At 42.6% G+C, this 19,980-nt stretch overlaps 2 protein-coding genes across 8 annotated transcripts in view; both read left to right on the top strand.

Moving 5' to 3' along the window:
* Positions 1-1,755, top strand: part of UCHL3 (ubiquitin C-terminal hydrolase L3) — a 29,548-nt gene extending 27,793 nt beyond the window's left edge. The window contains exon 7 of the mRNA XM_052705649.1: positions 861-1,755. Within this exon, the coding sequence (XP_052561609.1) occupies positions 861-944 (84 nt within the window). The 3' untranslated portion in view covers positions 945-1,755. The remainder of the gene's footprint in view (positions 1-860) is intronic.
* Positions 1,756-7,836: 6,081 nt separating this feature from the next.
* Positions 7,837-19,980, top strand: part of LMO7 (LIM domain 7) — a 128,681-nt gene continuing 116,537 nt past the window's right edge. For 3 of the 7 annotated variants that reach the window (XM_052705807.1, XM_052705806.1, XM_052705805.1), the window contains exon 1: positions 7,837-7,972. In XM_052705807.1, coding sequence (XP_052561767.1) covers positions 7,904-7,972 — 69 coding nt within the window. In that variant the 5' untranslated portion in view covers positions 7,837-7,903. The remainder of the gene's footprint in view (positions 7,973-19,980) is intronic. The other 4 variants (XM_052705811.1, XM_052705810.1, XM_052705809.1 and 1 more) reach the window with 2 other exon arrangements.

The raw sequence follows: 19,980 nt of genomic DNA, 5'->3' as shown, positions 1-19,980 counted from the left end.
TACCCCTTGTCTTATCACTGTCAGACCGTGTGAAAATTGTCTAGTCTCCTTCTGTAGTTAATTTTGTGTGCTTGTGTGTCAGGAGCTATTTCACTGAGAAATTGATCTCAAAGGAATTTACATTTAATTGAGGAGGTAAACTGCTATCCTGACAAAACGATCAGAAGTTGAAGCTAAGAGAAGTCTGTGCATCTGACTTCTGTAGTAACCAGACACTGAGTTAGCTTTACAGAAGGAAGACACCAGAAAAACTAAAAACAAACAAACAAACAAAAAAAACAACCCAAAATATAGTTTAATAATATTTACTAATATCTGTAAAGTATGTATACAGTTTGTGTTTGTTTGGGCAAGGGAAGAAGCTCGGTAGAGTTCTTTCTTTTTTTTCCTGTTACACTGATAACATGTGTTCTCCATATTGCACCCTAAAGCTAGATAAAAGAATTATTTATAATCAATCACTTACCCCACACATCTTTTGTTCATCTCGAGACAAAGGAAAAAACACAGAATAAAGCAGTACTCTTCAGAATAAAGGCAAACTTCAGAGATGCATTTGGAAAGTCAGGCAACATCTGTTGCATGAAGTAATACTCAGTCACAAAACTCACTGTTCTGGTTTTGCACACAACATTTGTTCTCTTGTGCTAGAAATAATCCTGAATAGCAGTGACTCGGATCAGAAATGCAGTATATGTAAGTTTGTGATACTCTTTAGTAATACTTTATGGAAAACTACACATTGACCATAATTTGTGTGAAGTGTATCTTCACGTTTCATTTGCTTTTTTTGAGTAAGTGTGATTTTATAGTTGTGGCTGTTCTGTTGTTGTTTATTTATTTATTTATTTTCCCCATAGGATGCAATAGAAGTTTGCAAGAAATTCATGGAACGTGACCCAGAAGAATTAAGATTTAATGCAATTGCACTGTCTGCAGCTTAAAAACTTTTCCACTTGGGCTGACCTATTGCAATGTGTTGTAACAAGATAACTGTTGCCGTACGTTAATAGTACAAGTTTTGATACTTCCCTAACATGTCCATTAATTGTAGCACATGTGGAATAAACTTTGCATTTGTCCTTGATACAACTTGCTGCTTGTTCCTGAAGCAAATTCATGTATTTATGTACACGCATGCATTCTGTGCAAGACTTCTGTGTGGCGGGGTTTTCTCCTTCTACCCCCTTAATAGTTTTGGAAATCAGTGCCTGTGATATTTCATCATCATAATGATGAGCTAGTTCAGAGTGGGACTCTTGCTCATACCATTTTGCATATAATATTTTGAGTGGAATATGGGATACTGGGCAAAAACTTGAAATATGAGGTTACTTGCATCTTTTAATTAAAATAATACAATCATACTATAAGAACTTTTGCAGGTAGCTTAGAAGATAAAGCCACTTTTTTTTTCATTGAATTATTTATAAATACATGGAAGAAAAAGAAAGCCAGAACTGTTTCTTCTTACTGGTGCTCAGGAATAATATTTTTAAAATTCTTATACTTACATTTTGAAGAACATTAATTTTGTTTTTCAAGCCTAATGATGTTAAAGCTTTTTAATAATTTATTAGTTAAACCAGTGTATGCGATTTGTATTTGTGGAAAAACAACATGAATTTTTACCTCAGAAAAACCAAGTAGTGATTAATGTGGTCACTAATGGTAGGACTGCACAGGGAACACACGAGTGAATAAACAAAACGAAGCATCTCACCTAACTGAAATAAATGCTAGAAAAAGTCATAACTGTTTCAGTGAAGTTTTTTAGAACAAAGCCACATTCCGTAGATCTTCAGATGGACGTGATGGCTGTATACTTTTATTCCATGTAGGAATTTCTATTGTAAATGTGTCAGGTGGCACTACTGACTGCTGTGTGATACCCTTCCCTTTACCTATCCCCTGGATCTCAAAGTACTGTTGACCAATTTCTACACTTGAAGCAGTAATGATAAAACTTTTTTGTTTGCTTTTCTTCTTTTTTTTTTTTTTTTTTCTAAGCAATCTTGTGGTTTAGGATTGTTGTGCAAGTAAGTTTTGTTTATTGTGCGTATTTCAGATAAGTATTTACTTGCTGCTTTGCAGTGAAATTATTGAGGTTTGCTTCCAGTCAAGACCACTGCCAAAGGAAACTGAACTCTTAGTGTCCCATAGGTGCTTTCATTCTCTTTTAACTGTCATTGCAAGAAAAACAAATGGAATTATGCCAGAAGCAGCTTGGCAGAATTTTCTTTCTCTACAGAAAAAGAGGCCTGGGAGTCTGTATTATCACTTAAGAGCATCTCTGGCTCTTCTAAAGAAGTCAGAGTGTCTGTCTAAAAATCTCACCTGGAGAGTCCACTAACAACAGGAGTCTGTTTCCTATGAGTGAGCTGGCTGGAAAAGTGAGAGGGAAGAACAATACTAATGAGCTTCCACGTGGAGCATTTTCTTCAGCCCAATAAAACATACTATCATTAATATGTGCATTTCTCTTGTTGTGGTCATTAGTAAAGCCCTGAAACATGCTTTTAAATAAAAATCAAAGGCTTTATTAAATAAACAGAACAACTGTGTTGCCTTCCTGCTCATAATAGCAAAATCCACTAAACAGTGGTCACAGTATAATTAGGGTAAAGCACATTTTATGTTATAAATGTGACTCAGAGGATCACAGTTAAGAAACTAGAGGTATAGATAAGGTATTTTTACTGCAGGGAGGGGGTGAAGAGGAAAGAAGGAGAAGAATTACAGTTCAAAGCTACTTTAGTTATCTACTTCAGGGAAGTATTCACACATGTTTTTCAGTGCTCCACTGTTGGTATTCTTAGGTAATGTGGAGAGTACATTTTTGTGCAATTGCTTATTGTAAAATCGCTTCAAAACGGGTTTTAATTGAGTATGAGGACTGATTAAGTGAAGTTATGATAAAGGAAAATTGGGGTTAGAAAACTAAAGTTGGGGTGGGATTTTTCATGATCACACTGGAAAAATACATCTTGGATATTAAGGAGAAGTTTATTTGTAAGAATTCTTGGTGTATTGGCTATAAGGTTTGCAAACTTCAGATCAGTTCTCCTGCATAAGTTTCCCTTCTGTCTTGCTTTTTTTTTTTTTCTTTTTTTTTTTCAGTGCACTTCACGTGCACATTCCTTGCACAGTTAGGTTGAAGTGTTGCTAGACCACACTGCAGTGTCCTACCTTGTGTGGACAGCATAGTGGCCTTCCTGTGCTGACAGGGCTGTGTTTTGACACACGCGCTGCCCACAGAGTGGTGGTCACCATCTCTGGAGGTGTTCAAGAAATGTGTAGATGTGGCACTGAGGGACAGGGGTTAGAGGCATGGTGATGACGGGCTGACAGTTGGACTAGATGGTCTTAGTGGTCTTTTCTAATCTCAGTGATTCTAGGTGTTGGCGTCTACCTAGAGAAATGCAGGCAGGAAGTGGATCTGCAAAATGCTGGAATACCCATGGAACTGAAAGGACGTGACTGAGCTAGGTGTCAGGAACATGTAGCTGCCATGTATCCTCCTGCCAGGTCCTGGCCACGAGCTCTAAAGGCTTACAATTGCTATACTTCTACCATCCATTAGCTCAGGCTCTCTGGGAAAATTCTGCTGTTATGTCCAAAGTTGTGCAGCTCTGCCAGGCCTCGCCAGCTTTGTGTGTAGCATTGTTTGGCTGCAGGCATTCAGCGCTGGCGACTGCCAGAAAATGCCTCCTCAGCTCCTGCAGCTGGGGCTGTCTGTATGGAACTTCATATGGAAATGGTGCATGTAGGAGCCAGGAGGTGAGGCATGCTCAGCGCTTCTGTAATTCTGGCTGGGTGAAGCTGTGCTGCTATTAAGCACTCCGAATTGCTCAGACTCTTTTAAGTATATTGGCATAAATTTTCCCATGATACCACAAGTGCTTTGTTGAGAAACTGAGAAGGTAAGAACCGGAGTAATGTGCTTTTTCCCTTCAGCCATGGCTGCATCATTAAGATTTTAAACTGGGCAAAGAGAAGGTGTTCCTAGTAACCAAAATGCTAAGACATAGTAAAAAGGGAATGTACAGCTCACATTTAGAGAACAAATACGGACTTCCCTTAAGAGGGGAAGAAATCCGCCTTGATGGAAAATATTATTATATCAAATATTTGTAGAATGCCCTACGAAAAGAACGTGGCAGAGTCTAGCTTGGGTTATCCACAGGAGCACACACAGGGAAAGGCTTTGTTTAGCAGCTCAGACTGATGCTATGTTTGCTGCACTTGACGCTAATAATTAGCAGTGGTGCCCGGTGCCTGTAAGCTTTTTCTGACCTAGGCCTCCGGTGACTTGTTAGTGAGAGCATTAAGCTGCTTTACTTGTTTGTGCTCACACAGAAAAACTGTGACAATTTAAAGTTTGTTTTGAAAAGGAAATGGCTCGTATTGGAACTTCTGTTTCTCAGTGTGTAACTGAGAATCCTTCTGCTTGAGGATTTCAAACATTAATCATGTTTAAGTGATTTGATAAGCTATTAAGTGCATAAAACAACCAGAAAGCAGAAATGCAGATTCTTTACATTTTTTTTATTGTGGCTGATGTGACTTGGGGTAGGAAAGAGGAGCAGAAGAAATCTTCAAAATTACAACTTTTGTCATTATTTCATTCATCTCTGCCTCCATATCATAGAATCATAGAATCATACAATAGCTTGAGTTGGAAAGGACCTCAAGGATCACCAACCTTCAACCCCTCTGCTGCAGGCAGGGCTGCCAACCTCCTCATTTAATACTGACCAGGCTGCCCAGGGCCCCATGCAATCTGGTCTTAAACAGCTCCAGGGATGGGGGATCCACAACCTCTCTGGGCAGCCTGTTCCAGTACTTCACCACTCTCTCTATAAAGAATTTCCCCCTGACGTCCAACTTAAATCTCCCCTCCCTCCCTAAATTTAAAACCATTTTCCTTTGTCCTGCTGTTAGCCGCCCTTTCAAAGAGTTGACTCCCCTCCAGTTTGTAGGCTCCCTTTAGGTACTGAAAGGCTGCAATTAGGTCACCTTGCAGCCTTCTTTTCTCCAGGCTGAACAAGCCCAGCTTCCTCAGCCTATCTTCAAAGGGAAGGTGCTCCAGCCCTCTGATCATCTTTGTGGCACTCCTCTGGACCCTCTCCAACAGCTCCCTGTCTTTCTTGTACTGGGGGCTCCACACTTGGACACAGTACTCCAGATGAGGCCTCACAAGAGCAGAGTAGAGGGGGACAATCACCTCCCTGTCCCTGATGGCCACCCCTCTTCTGATGGAGCCCAAGATACCATTTGCTTTCTGAGCTGCAAGGGCACCCTGCTGGTTCATATTCAGCTTTTCATCCATCAGGACCCCCAGGTCCTTCTCTGCAGGGCTGCTCTCAAGGACTGCTCCTTCCAGTCTGTATGGATGCCTGGGATTCCACCAGCTCAAATGCAAAACCTTGTACTTTGCTGTGTTGAACCTCATCAGGTTCACCCAGGCCCATCTTTCTAGCCTCTTGAGGTCCCTCTGAATGGCATCCCTTCCTTCCACCATGTCAACCGCACCACTCAGCTTGGTGTCATCAGCAAACTTGCTGAGGGTGCACTCGATTCTGTCATCAATGTCATCGATAAAGATGTTAATGAGCACCGATCCCAAGACAGACCCCTGGAGGATGCAGCTCATTTTTGGCCTCCACCTGGACATAGAGCCATTGACGATCACCCTCTGTCTGCAGCCTTTCAACCAATTCCTTATCCATTGGGTGGTCCACAAATCAAATCCACATCCGTCCAATAAGGATGTGGTGGGGGACCATGTCAAAGGCCTTGCTCAAGTCCAGGTAAATTACATCAGTTGCCTTCCCTTTGTCTACCAATGCCATCACCACATCATAGAAGGCCACCAGATTGGTTAAGCATGACCTTCCCCTAGTGAAGCCGTGCTGGCTGTCTTAGATCACACACTCATGTGATCAAGCACACACTCTCACACCTCATGTGATCAAGCATGTCCAGGAGGATCTGTTCCATGATCTTCCCAGACACAGAGGTGAGACTCACCAACTTGTAGATCCCCGGATCCTCCTTGCTCCCCTTCTTATAAACAGCAGTGACGTGAACCTTCTTCATGTTACTCAGGTCCTCAGATGCCTTAACTCCTCTCAGTGGTATGATTTAATGATATCATTTCAGTGTATTCGTAACTTCAATAGATGTGAGATGTCTGCTGTGGAACTTCAGTCAAAATCATTGGGTTTCCATGCTTTTGTGTACTGCTCAATCCCGATCCCCATGTGCTGCAATATTATAGCTGACACCTCCTTGGGGTGAGTGTGTTATCTCTGAAGATCTTCGCTCCTATTCTAAGGATGCTGTCTGCAAATCAGCAGTGAGATGTGCTTCCAGGTAAGCAGCTAAGGAGAAGCTGATTTGTGCACAGCACATGTTCTGTTTTCTCCTTGTCCTTAAAAAGAGAACCGTATTTTGCCACTAACCATACACATAAGAGCTGCAGCTGGCAACTCATTTCTGATTACAGAAAAGTTAGAGAAAGACAAGCGTTATGACAAGCTGAAGTAGAAAATCATCTTCATAAATCTTAAATAAATGGTAAGTACTTCTTAAACACACAAAACTCTAGTGGTAGCCTTGGCTACATTAGCAAACAGCTTTTTTCTTGATCTTTCACTTCTCTGCTGTGAGGGTGCCCAACCCCGCACCCTGTTCAGCTAGCATACCTCTGTTCCAGCAGCCGGTTCAGAGTGGAAGAAGCTTTGGAGCAGTGCAATCCCAGCTCCCCTATGGCTGGGGTTGCTGTAGGGCCCAGCCATTCATTGACAGTCTGAGGGAGCTGGGCTTGTTCAGCCTGGAGAAGAGAATTCTACAGGGAGACCTCATTGCAGTTTTCTGATACTTAAAGAGAGCTTATAAACAGGAAGGAAACCCACTTCTTACACAGGTAGATAGTGATAGGATGAGGGAGAATAGTTTTAAACTAAAAGAGGGGAGATTTAGATTAGAGGTTGGGGATATTTTTCAGTGAGAGGTGAGGCAGTGGAACAGGCAGCCCAGGCTTTGGGTGCCCAATCCCTGGAGGTTGGATGGGGCCCTGGGCAGCCTGAACTGGTGAGTGGCAGCCCTGCCCATGGCAGTGAGGTTGGAACTAGGTGATCTTTAAGGTCCCTTCCAATCCCCTTCTATGGTTGAGCTGGGAGGAGAGAGGCTTGGCACCAGGTCTCAGATGTTTAGCTCTGGGAGTTATGGGATCGCTGTTGGAGAGAAGTTCTGAAGAAATAGCGATGCACAGGGGAGGAGACAGAATTAAAGCAGTGGTTTCTGTGCTGTAAGGGTGGTACTGAAAGCAAGAGCAGAGCTGGGTAAATGGCCTTCAGGTGCACCAGGAAGCACTGGAGCTGAGCTCTGACCCACACCTGAGCTTCGCCACTTGGTGCACAGTGGGAGCTCGCAACGTGGCTCCCACGCGAGGTGTCGGTCCCTCGCCGTCACCGGGAGCCGAGCTCGGGCAGGAGCAGGCCCAGGCCTGGGGAGGACGACGGGAGCTCCGGGCCGGGCAGGTGGCGGCGCTGAAAGGTGCGATTGTGCCCAGCAATTCCCGGTATGCGCCGGGGCCGCCCCCGCCTGGTGGGCAGACGAGGGGCGCCGGGGGCACGGGGGCGGGCGGGGACCGCGGCCCCTCAGCCCCTCCCGGACGGGCGCGGTGTTGTTTTACAGCGAGCGGCTTCCTGGCATTCCTGCGGCCGCCGAGCGCTAGCGAGCTCCCTGCCGGGAGCGGGGGGAGGAGGAGAAGGAAGGGGAGGAGGTGGAGACGGCGACGGGAGCGTTAAAAGGCGGCGGCTGAATGACAGCGGCTGTTCCGCGCGCCCGTCCCGGCGGAGGACCGAGCGCTCGCCACGCACTCTTTTTCCCGGCCATGGACGGCAGAGAGGATGCCGAGTGCGGCTGCGAGGCGGCGTTCGCAGAGGCGCAGAGATGGGTGGAGGTGAGGCGCTGCCCGGTATCGCGTCCCCCGCCCCGCCCCGGGGCTGTGCCCCTCTGCCTACTCCGGGGCTCGCTGTCTCCCCGTCCGTAGCGCTGCACCCCGCCGAACAGGGGGAGAGCTCCCGAGTTTGTTTCTTTGCGAACGGCTGCTGCTCTCAGCAGGCGTGTGGGTCTTGGCCCGCTCCCCTCCCCAAATCCCCTTAGAGGCCGGCGGGGCTGCGCGCCTGTAACTGAGGCTCGTGATTTCTGATTGTGCTTGCCGTTCTCTTAAGTTATTTCTTCGCCGCTCTGAGGCGGCTGGGATTAGAGGCGCTCCTCTTCCAGCCGGTGAAGATTTTAGGAAGCACTAACTTGCAATCACGGTCGCCTACTTTTTTTTTTTTCTCTCTCTCTCTCTCTCTCTTTTTTCCCTTCACTTTTCTTTCAAACGCTGCTGTCTGACTGCTCACAGCCTGACATAAGCGCGTGCCTTCCTGCGCTCGTTGCGCGCGGTCGTTCGTTGCAGCGGGAAACGGCTGCGAACGGCCGCACCTGAACGCGGTGTGGGCACAGGCGGAGCCGCGCGGGACGGGGCACGCCGGGACAGCTTATGCTGTTGGAAGGACGTTGCCTCTTTCTAAAGAGCAAACGTTCGAAGGAGGGTGTTACTCGTTCTTTTTAAGCCACGTCTTTGCGGGCTTTCCAAAACCTGAGTTCGGGCTGCTTGGTTTTATCCGTAAAACGGTGACATCTGGTGCTTAAAGTCTACCGGCAGAGAGATGTGAGCCCAGCGCCTGGCACGGGTGTCATGAAACTGCCTCAGGTGCCCGGTCTGTGCTTTCCGTCTGTGGGTTTCAGCAGTTAAAGTAGTCCTGATTTTCCAGTGTGTGCAAGCTCTATCCACGAGCCTAAATCACTAAAAGCAGTCCTCTCTCATCTGTGTATTTCTTGCACTGCCTCTTCTTAAATTGCCAAAGCTTATTTTAGGTGATTATGAAATGGTGTACGGTCATGAAACTACTGTTTTAAGGGCTCATTTATTTATTTTATCCACTTGCTGTTGGCTGACTATAGCATTCAGCAAAGCATCTTTCCACCAACCAGCAGCACATGGGAAAGATAGCCACGCTATGGATGTGTGAAGTCTATGCTCTTGTTTCTATAGCAGAAAGTCAGCATGCACTCAGCTCCCTCCCTGCCCCATCAAATGTGCACCCTTATACTTTGTTTCTGTGATGTGAAAGCTTTTCTCATTTTAAAATGAGAAAAACTTTTAAGCTTACCCCCTGGATAAACTTTTATTTTAAACAGTGACTTGTAAACCTGAAGGTATTGATAAACAGGATGTTAAAAATTCTGTAGTGTTGAAGGGAAATGTAAATATTTATTTCAGTATGAAGTGAGGTTTCCATTTCAGAGGGTCTGTTGTATGGCTCTGCTCCTTAAATCCAGACAGACTGAAAACACACAGCCAACCATTTCCGTTCTATAGGAAGAATAAAGATATTTTTAGAGTAATGAGACGTCCTGAGGTTTTGTGAGCCTTGGTGCAAGCTCTGATACACGTGTGACTGAGAGTGAAACCTGAAGCAACCCTCAATCCTAATGATTCGGCAATTAGTTCTGAAGGTCAGGCAGATTCCCAAATATTTATAGGCTTTTGAGTGTTTCAGTAAGGTTTTGCGTGCCAGTTTCCCCTAACTCTAGAGCAAGATGAAAGCATGCAAACACTACCTCATATATTTTTAGGACAATAAGCAAAACGAGCCCTCTGTGAACTCTTCATGCTTCGCTTTGCTAATAAAATCAATGTTGGCATACTTCTGTCTTTCAATAAAGAACTTCTTATTTTCTCAGATTTAAAGAGAAATAAATTGGTTAGCCTGAGCTCCAGCATTGAAGCTGAGGGTGATGTGTGTTTCTGCTATGGGAATGAGTGTTTACCAGGGTGGGAGGGAAATTAAACTGAAAGGGGAAAGATTACTTTGTTGTTCAGGTGTGTTTTATGATAATACAGATGAAGCCTCTAGTCTTTATGAAGCTACATCCCCAAGCCTCTTGTAAAAGAGTTCTTGTGTACTGTGGAGAACTGGTGGGGAATGCTGCTGCTCGTCTAGGTATACAAGCTTCTAATTGGGACGATTAGTCACTCTTGCAAGGTTGATGGCCTCTCACCTGGGCTTCAGTGAAAGGGTAGTTATTTTCTGCGCAAAACTGTGACTCTTGTCAGGTGCTCCCATGCTGATGGCTTTTGTGGAGCCCAGCCTTGTTCGGTGCTGTTGGGTTCTTGTATCTGGGCTTTGGGGTCTTCTGAGCTCTGTGCAAAATAACTGCTGCTCTTCAGAGTCACACACAGCTTGACCTTTTTGGAGCACCTTGCCTGGGCACGTGGTGTGTGCTCAGACCTGAACAGAGCACTGAAATAACAGCTTAGGAGCAGGCACAGTAAGGTAGAGCTGTGTTTGCCAAAGCTAGAAATAGCCAGGCTTTATATAATTTTACAAGGTTCTGTTCTGTATTATAACTTCAGAGAGCCAAAGCTATTCCTCAAAACCCAGCCTTCTCCTCCAGCTATGAACTATCCCACACTGCCAAGGCTGTTTCCCTGCAGACAGTCCAAGATGTGGGAGGGCAATCCAACCTCTTCCTCTCCTCAGACCCCCTCCAAGTCCATGTATGCACTAATTGCGGAACGTGGGCCTTCTCCCCAAAACACCCAGTACTGTGTTAGAGGAGCTCAAGTGGGCTGTTTTCTTGTAAAACCACTCTGCTTTCCACTCATGCTCTGTCTTTTAAATGAGCCCTAATCTTCAGGTGAATGTCTATGGTTTGAAATTGTTTGCTGAAGTAACTTGAAACCTGACCCGAAGTCTGTAAATCTTTACTTAGAGTGCCCTGGGGCGAATATAGCTTGGATTTCTTTTTCTTCCCCCCCCCACCCCCCCCCTCCTTTTTTTTTTTTTTTTTTTTTTTTTTTCCTTCCCCCAGAGCAGCCAAATGCATGCCATATACAAATTCTGTCTGAGAGAGAGTGGGAAAATGGGAAGAGTGCGTGTGCCTGAATGAGTTGCTGGAGTGAAGCAAAGCAGCTCCAGGAAAACCAAGCAGAGAGACTTACACAAAACCATTGAAGTGAAAACGAGGTGTTGGGCCAAGCAACTTTAAGTATTGCAAACTGTTAGACAGCCTCTCAATATCCGATATTCTTCCCCCCCCCGCCCCGTGGCTGAACTGGGATTATTGAAGTTCTGAACGTTACTGATTTCATTTGATGCTGCCATTGAGAGCATCAGTCTTGGGACTGCAAGTGGAATCCATTAGTCTGGGATCTGTTCCTCACACCATGTAACAGGAGAGGCCTTTCTGTCACTAATGCTGCCCAGTGTTGATGTAGAGAGGCATTTTGCTGCTGAGATTTCTGAAGATAAGGTTTAGAGAGGGACCTCAGTGTGCCTAGAGTGCAATGAACACAGCTCTGCTGTTCCAGTCTTGCCTACGACCATTACACAGGCAGTAAAATAGTCCAGCACTACCTGAATACTCTTGTGTGTATGAGCAACTTCATTTATTACTGCATTACAATGTGCTTTTTCAGAGTCAAAAACTGTCTTCCTTTGTAATTTAAAAATGTTTGTCATGTTTTGTGTGTTGCTTTTTGCCTTTTACCAGGGAAGAGAAGTGCATACGCCCTTGCCCAGGAAAGTTGAAAAGCAAATTTGAGGAGCTGCTTGGAGAAAAAGGTCAGCTTCAGGATAAAAAGAGTACTGGATAGAGGATAAAAAGTACTGGAGAGCCAGTAGTGCTTACGAAAATCTTTTGGTTTGGACTAACTGTATAGCAATCAAATCCAATGAATGGTTTCTGACATGTGGTCACCAAATGCTTCTTTTTGTTGAAACCATTCAGAGCCTGCCTTTCTACTGTATATTTTTATGGCTTCTGCAAATGCAGCACGAGGTCTAGCAGCAATGTTTTTTCTTTATTTGCATAGAGATCCTACCTCAGTGGTTGTTTGGTTTTGTTTTTCCCTGAAGCATGAATCTAATGCATACGGTCTGGGATGGCAGACAGGAGAAGTAACTGTAGAGATAGAAGCTGATCTTACTGTTCAAATCCTGTTCTCATAGCACATTTATTTCAATGGTACTAATTCGTTATGAAAAGGTTTTTCTTGGTTCTGAATAAGGTATTTTCAGGTGGTGTGCAGGAAGTCTGTCAATGTCCTGAATAGTGTCAGAGTGAAAGATGTTTGAAAGAAGAGGCAAATCCTGTGTATTGTGTTGCTTAAGCCATGTCTAATAGCAGCTAATTCTGTCAAGTCATAAAACCTGGGTGGGCTGGGTTCTGGAGAACTTCTTGCAGCACTCCAGCCAAACTTCTGGCTCACTTCTGCATAAGGGATGTATTTAAGCCTCCATTAGGTATCTGCATCAGTACTTCGTTATTGTGTGTAGGTTGTTGGCAGGGAGCCTTTGCATGGACTGCATTTAAGTGTATCCAATTAATATACAAATGTGAATTGATACAGAAGTATACATGCTGTTAAGTACGTACTATAGGAATGTAAATCCTGGAAACAGTGTTTTCATTGGCTGCGAACTATGAAAGCACTTTGACAAAAAGTCATATTGCAGGCATAGCAATATGATGATTTGGATGGAGAGGGGACAGTATTGTTTTATCTGGGTGAAAATCGCTCTCTATTACCTTGTCCCATCCTCCTGGTTCTTGGGTATCTGTGGAATATTGGGAGGTATGTTTGAGAGAAAAAACAGGGCTGATTTTGTTTGTTTGTTTGTTTGTTTTTTCTGGAAAATAAGTAAAATCTATTTCTAGGAGTCTACAAGGTGAGTTATATGTATATTTTTATTTTTTTCAAGCTAACTCTGCGTTCACATTTCTTAGATGGCTGAAGTCAGTCTTTGCACAACTGAGTGATGGGCATGCATAGCTTTTGGCTGAGCTATTTCCTTTGTGGACAGTTGCCTCTGTAGTTTTCAGCATTGTTTTAAAATTTTATATGAAATCAGCATCTGCAGGCACTTCATAGGGAATTATTAACTCGTGAAGATAGCAATGCCATATACATATGGAAAATGCAGTGCTATTTAAGGAGTTCTACAGAAAACTTTGACTGGAGTTTTCTTTTGTTCTGTATTATGTGGTTACCAACTCGAGTCAGTTGTGGAGTCACTATTGTTATTCTCCTCCTGGCTTTTTTGTTTTGTTTTGGAACTGTGAGCTGATCTTCCTTTAGTTTCCTTTAGTTTCATGAGGTCAAGTGTGTTTTCCTCTTGTAGTCTGGGGGAGGAGGTGAGATGATGATTTCCATGTTTGGCTTGTTTAGATTACAGTAGGCTTCTTTTAGCACCTTTTCTTTTTTAAACGCTTTCCTTGGTTCAAATACTAAAGGTTTTTAAGGAGCGTGTGGGTATATTGTATTAGACTGTCTTTGCAGCGCTTTGGAAAATACTTGGGTTTATTACTTGTTTTAAGAACCAGATACGCTCCAGCTGTTCCTTGTACCTACCACTCCCTGTCTTTTAAGTTCTTTTCACTCCTGGAGGAGGGATTTTTTTTTTAAAGTTAGGAAGAAATTCAAGCAAAAGAAAGTGGTGGGTTCTTTTTCTTTGTGGTTTTTTTTTTTTTTTTTTTTTTTTTGTTTTGTTTTGTTGTTGTTGTTGTTCTAAACGAGACTGACCTAAATTTAACTATCATTTATAAAACAGATTTTCCATCTTCAGCACTTTAATGCGAGTTGATGTCTGTTCTGATACTCAATGTGCTAGAAATGCTTCTGCTCATCTATGGTGTGCGCTTGACACACCTTTCATATTACATGAATTAGAGTGGAAGGAGTGTTTTGTTTTGGCTGTTTTTTACATATCTGAGTGCTGTCAGTCCAATGGAAAATTTCATTTGAAATGAATGCAGTGAGTAATTTATTTTAAAATAAGTTCTCTGGTTGCTTGTACTGTGAGCTTCTGTAAGTAGCTGCAAATCTGACCTTTAATGAATAGTGCAAGATTTTTTTTTTTATTTTTTCTTCCCTGCAGTGAAAAGAAAGGTGTATGGATATGTCTTACACTATATTACTTTCCAGTTAAATAGCTGTGAAGCCTTCATTTGTGTTACATTTTGAAAAGAAACAGTTTCAGCAGTGTCTTGCATTTGTGCTACAAAGCATCTGGAATTACCTTAGGAGGGCATGAGGTTTACAAGATGTGCTTTTTTTGTTTTGCAGCACAGGATGCGTTGGCACTTCCTTTTTTTTTTCTTTTTTTTTTTTTCCCTGACCAGGTAATGTGAAAGTCATATTCGGCTCCAAATCATTACTATTTGCTCTCTACAACCACCTGAAGGGAGGTTGTACTGAAGTGAGGATCAGCCTCTTCTCCCAGGTAACAGGGATAGGATGAGAGGCAATGGATTCAAGCTGCACCAGGTTGTTCAGGCTGGATGTTAGGAAAAATATGTTCTCAGAAAGTGCTGAGGTGTTGGAGTGGGCTGCCCAGGGAGGTGGTAGGGTTACCAACCCTGAGGTGTTCAAGAAACATGTAGGTGTGGCACTGAGGGACGTGGGTTAGTGAAATTGGTGGTGATGGGCAGATGGTTGGACTAGATGATTTTAGTGGTCTTTTCCAGCCTTTCTGATTCTGTTAGAAAATAAACTCGATGTACTAATTTTGAGAAACAGTTACTAATATAGCTTGGCTAGAAAAAGTCATTATCATTCTCATATAACATGTTTAAATGAATATCTAGCTTGGAATAAATTCAGATAACATAAAGAAAATTTTAAACATTGGATCAGCCTGTCCTCCAAGAGCAGTGTGGTTTCTATGGTACTGTGAGGCGTTAGTGAAACTCCAGCACTTGGCCTATGCTTCTCCTGCCTCCTCTTGTGGTGACAGTGCCTCTGGTGACTTGGTTCAGGAAGTCCATCTGATGATAGAGAGCTTTTTAATTGTGATTTAGGTTAGTAGCATGTGTAAAATCAAGAAAAAAATGGATTGTGAGGGGAAGCAATTGATTCAATATTGGCTTTGTAGCATTTGGCTCCTTGGAGGTGACAGCCATCCATGCTCTCACCAGGCAGGTGGTAGCAATGGCTGAGCTCACATTTTGGTAGCAACTTGTTAGTTGCATCCAAGCTGTTGCAAGTTCTCTGTGCAGATGATGAAAAAGCAGACAACTGAATTTAGACAAGCCTGGAGGCCTCTCGAATCACCTGCTTCTGCTCATTACCTGCCTCTCTTCATTACATGAGTTGGGAGCCGTTCACTGAGTGCCTGGGGTTGAAGTATAAGCTAGACACCTGAATTAGGGAGTCTGGCTTACACCCATAAAGAATTTCTTCAGGATTAATTTCGTAAGCCTTATAAATACAGTTGAAACTGTTTTAAGTAGAAACTCTGCCAGGAGTTTCTGAGTTGAGGCATTTAAGAGAATTTGATATGCTTATAAACCAGCTTCCACTATGGCAGAAGCAGCTCTTGCAGCTTGTTGGAGTTTCATGGTTTGAGAGATGATCTCTTAAATGGTGTTGGGCTGTCTGGCCCAACAGTTCTGCAATGATCACCTGCCATTCATGGGCACAATTGAATCCCAGATCTTGTCTTCAGCCTTACCTGCGAATTCTTTCCTCGAAGTGCTTTATTGGCCCTGCTATTTCTCATTTATTTATTTCCTTCAGGAAGGAATTCGAACAATCCAGCTTGTGGAGTTAGCTCTGAGAGTTTCTATGTGCTCAAAAGACTTACCAGTTAGTAAATCATGATGCAGTAAAGAACACAAGCAAATGAAGCCAGATGTCAAAGTGACTGTGGAGAATATGAAGAAAACTTAAGATCAAGGTTTGATGTTACCGGTGTGTGGTTTTTGTAGCAACAGCTGTTGTGCTGCCTTGAAGCACTTCTTTGGGTGCTATTTCAGGTTAGGTGAAGCTGCATTTCCACTCCAGGAAAAGATTCTGTACCTGCTTGTGTTGTGCTGTCTTTGTGTAAATGCCACCTCTGACAAAATGTACATTCTCAGTGCACCTGAAAATGTGATTCTGATAAAAAAATGAGCTGGTCATCTAATTTTTAGATTATTTTGCAAATAGGATCATAGAATCATTAATTTGTTTGAGTTGGAAGAGATCCATAAAAATTTAGTTCAACTCCCCTGAGATGAACAGGAGCATCTTAGAGTTAGATCAGGTTGATCGGAAATAGGAAAGGGTTCTAACAATGGTATTATTTATCTTAGCTGACTAAAAGCCTTTATGTAATTTTTTTTGAAAGGCCAACTGGGAATCTTCACTATGAGTTTTATGATTCAATAAAAAGATCGTATCGAGTTGCTCTTACTTGGGCTGGCTAAAAATGGGGTGAGGAAGAAGGCGTGAGCTCCAGGTACAGATGGATATCTTTCACAGACATTTGCCTGATGCTGTGAAGGGGGGAAAAAAAAAAAAAAGCCTGATATAATAAACATTGACTTAATGATTATTCAGGAACGTATTGCTTCACTAGTGTGAGCCTTGTGTGTGGACAGATTTTTCAAAGACAAATCCCCATTGAAATGCACAGACTAGGTTGCTCACTAATGACCTAGCTTCCATGCATCTGATAAAATCAAAAAGTCCTCTGTGACTTTGGGATAGGGCTTGCAGACGTGGGCTGTAATCTCATTTGGGAGCCTTGGGAAGACTCCAGGAAGTTCTGCATGTCAAGTGTTGGTGTCTACATTTGGGAACCCTGCGCTGTGGAGCAATGACAGAGGAGAAAGATTGGTAATATGAGGATGAGAAATGTGCTTCTAAGATTATTTGGAAAGAGCTACTTTTTCTTCTTACAGGAGTGAATTTCTTGCTTTGTGAGTATTTCAGTTATGAATTTTTCTGGAAAGTATTGGCTTGAATGCACTGTTTTGCATTTGGGGGAATTTAAAAGATGGGAGGGAAGGGAATGCTGTCTCACTGTATTCTGAATTTATGAATTTATTCTAATTCTCGCTTAATCTACTTCTAAATTTTGTGTTTGTAAAATTAGTACCTTATCTATTTTACCTACCACTGGGCATGAAAGTCTATTGTAAGTTCTGGCTGAAAATGTGTGCTCACATGATTCTTTCTTTCTTTCCTTACCTTCCCAGCTTGTGACATTCCATTTTCCAGTGGAATCTTTGATCTTTCCTTGTGTAAATTAGCTTTCCTTGAAATTTATAGTGAGCAGGTTCTTTTCCTAAACTTAGGATAAATTGTACTGAAGAGCAGTGCTATTAATCGTCTGGTTCTCAGTATGATGATTAATTTTGTCAGGTTGAAAAATAGTGTGTACGTTTCAGCAGCAAGATTTGGTCTTCATATGTGGGCAAGTCACTTGAAAGAACCGTATCTATTAATCATGGCAACAAAATGTAAGTTTGGAGCAGTGTCGTTCTGCAGAGGCTTTGGAGCTGGTAGGCTGACATTAATTTGTTTCCAGTATCTGGTGAGTAGATGTTTGATGTGTGCAGATTTCCAGAGGTGACTCACAGGATTGCTGCCTTTCCTCTACCTTTCAGCCTAGGAGGCAGGATAGAGGAAGGGTGTACTTTGTGATTGTGTGACAGAGATCTTCTACCTTTCAGATAGAGGGGAGTGAAATGTGAAGGATGTTGGTGTCTATCATCTGTTTTTAAAGATCTGCCTGCCTTTCTCACACAGTCTTTATTTTTTAATCTCCTTAGGGCATTATCTCTAACTAAGCTGTTCTAGCACTGTTATGAATGTGTTATCTTTATTCTTACCTTGTCGCTATTGTGTGGAGTCTGGGAGCCGATGAATCTGATGCAGGCTTGGTTTAACAGATCTTATTACTGGGGAGAGTGTGGAGAGGAGATCCGGATCTTGAGACTCTTATCCCCATCCTGGTATATGCTCCTTCACTCAGGTTAAAAAAAAAAAAAGTATGTCTTCATTTCTTCTTGATGCAAGAAGTAGTACTGTTTTGAAATGAGCACTTAGTAGATTGCTTGTCAAGATAGATGTGTTATGTGCCAGTTTTTAGCCAATTAACCAATGTTTTGATCTACAGATGTGTATAATGTTGCTTACATTGCACATTGTGGATTTAATTTTTATCAGAGATGCAGGTTTAAGACCTTTGGCTGTTTCTATCTGCCCGACCTTGGTTGTCTATATGAAGAAATGTGGCCATAGTAACACAGAAAATTATGTCAGCTAATTTGCATCTATCATGAATACCCATGTATTCCATAGCCTTGTGCACCATAACTGTCCTTTGAGCCTAGGATACTGTGAGTTAATTTCACTGGACACAGCTAATCCTTTTCATCAACTAATGAGTCTGGATAGTGCTCAACTACTGTTTTCTGGGAAAAGAAAGTACAGAACATGCTTCTATGTAGTTTCTTTTGTCTGTCAGAAAACTTGTTTCCCAGAGTGCTAATAGTACACAGGCTCCTCAGCTATTATAAAAACACGGTTGCTGTTCATCTCTTAGAGCATGTTAACCTTAGTTGTGGAATGTAATATCCTTACCATGGGAAATGTGTATCAGAAATTTCTTTTAAGCAAACTGCTTTAAATCCTCTTCATGTTTTTCATAGAATTACAAAATGGCTTGGGTTGAAAAGGACCTTAAAAAAATCACCTATTTCCAACCCCCTAACATGGGCAGGGCTGCCACTCACCAGATGAGGCTGCCCGGAGTCCCGCCTGACCCGGCCTTCATGGATGGGGCAACCAGTTCTCCGGGCAGCCTGTGACAGTGCCCCTCCACCTTTTGTGTTAAGAATTTCTTCCTAACATCTAACCTGAATCTACCCTCTTTTACTTTAGAACCATTCCTCCTAGTCCTGTTGCTATCAGTCTGTGTAAAAAGTCAGTCTTCCTCCTGCTTATAAGCTCCCTTCAAGTACTGGAAGGTACATATGCCTCTTCCTTTAGTATATTGGATGGGTAGTACCATGCTAGAAGAAATTACATCTCATTGTGAATGTTATCCTCTCCTGTTGCTTTTAATATGGTTTTAATCATGTAATTCAGAAAGGAAGTGAGAAGTGTGAGGGAGGTGCAGATAAAAAATAAAATAAAATTAGAAAATCCATCCTGTGGCTGTCACCAGTCCAATGGGCAGTACTGAGGATTTTGAGGATTGAAAACCACAGCTTTTCTTATTGCATGCTATGATAACATTAACAATCAGGAACTGAATGTTGCTGCACTTGTGATGTTGCGCTTCTTGACTTAATAAAAGAAGTCTCTTCAAGATCCATGAGCAGCTCCTGTTTCCTTATCCAGCTTTAATGATATTCTCTTGTTTTAAGAGCAGGTTTTACATCAGTAATGCTTTTTAGCTTTCTGCTAGGAAAATCTGGTTTTAATCTTGAATTGTGAGTCACGTTTTTTGAGAGGCCCTAAATAGTAACCATGAATCTTCAGCATGAGCTAAATGTTTGATTGTTTCCTGGATATAAGTGCCAGGACACTTTCTACTTTACACTGAATTTGACCGGAGTCTGTTAGAGAAACTTCCAGTAGTCATTAAAACATCACTGTTGTTGATAATAAGTTTCTTTTTTTCATTTCCATACCTTTACACTGACATGTTTTGGAATATCTATATAGGGCACTTCTTGCTATTGAACTTCTGGCATTATTAGGTAAGAGCACTGCCATGAAAACACAGTTTTGTTTCAGTACTACAGTGACCAGCAGTAAAGTCTTAAATGACTTCTGGGACGCTGTGTGTGCGCTGTTAAGCCATAGCTGTCAGCCTGAAGTTGTGAAAAATCTCTGAAGCAGTGACTGGTTCCAGGGAGGGAGGTCTCCAGCAGTCAGAAACTTGGTGTAATGCTGATTTAGAGCCTGAAGCCTCTTGCTTCTATTTATATAGTGTCAAACAGCGCTTGCTGATTTGCAGACACCACTTGTTACAGTCTCAGACAATGGGGAAACTGCTGCACAGAGCAAACCAGCAGCTCGTGTTCTCTCTCTCTGCATAGGTTCATTACTCTAACCAAGTTACTCCCATATAC

The sequence above is a fragment of the Tympanuchus pallidicinctus genome, unplaced genomic scaffold (genome assembly GCF_026119805.1).
Source record: "Tympanuchus pallidicinctus isolate F22 unplaced genomic scaffold, pur_lepc_1.0 scaffold6, whole genome shotgun sequence".
In the NCBI taxonomy this organism is placed as follows: domain Eukaryota; kingdom Metazoa; phylum Chordata; class Aves; order Galliformes; family Phasianidae; genus Tympanuchus; species Tympanuchus pallidicinctus.
The sequence above is the reverse complement of the archived record's forward strand: the minus strand, read 5'-3'. Positions and strand labels throughout refer to the sequence as shown.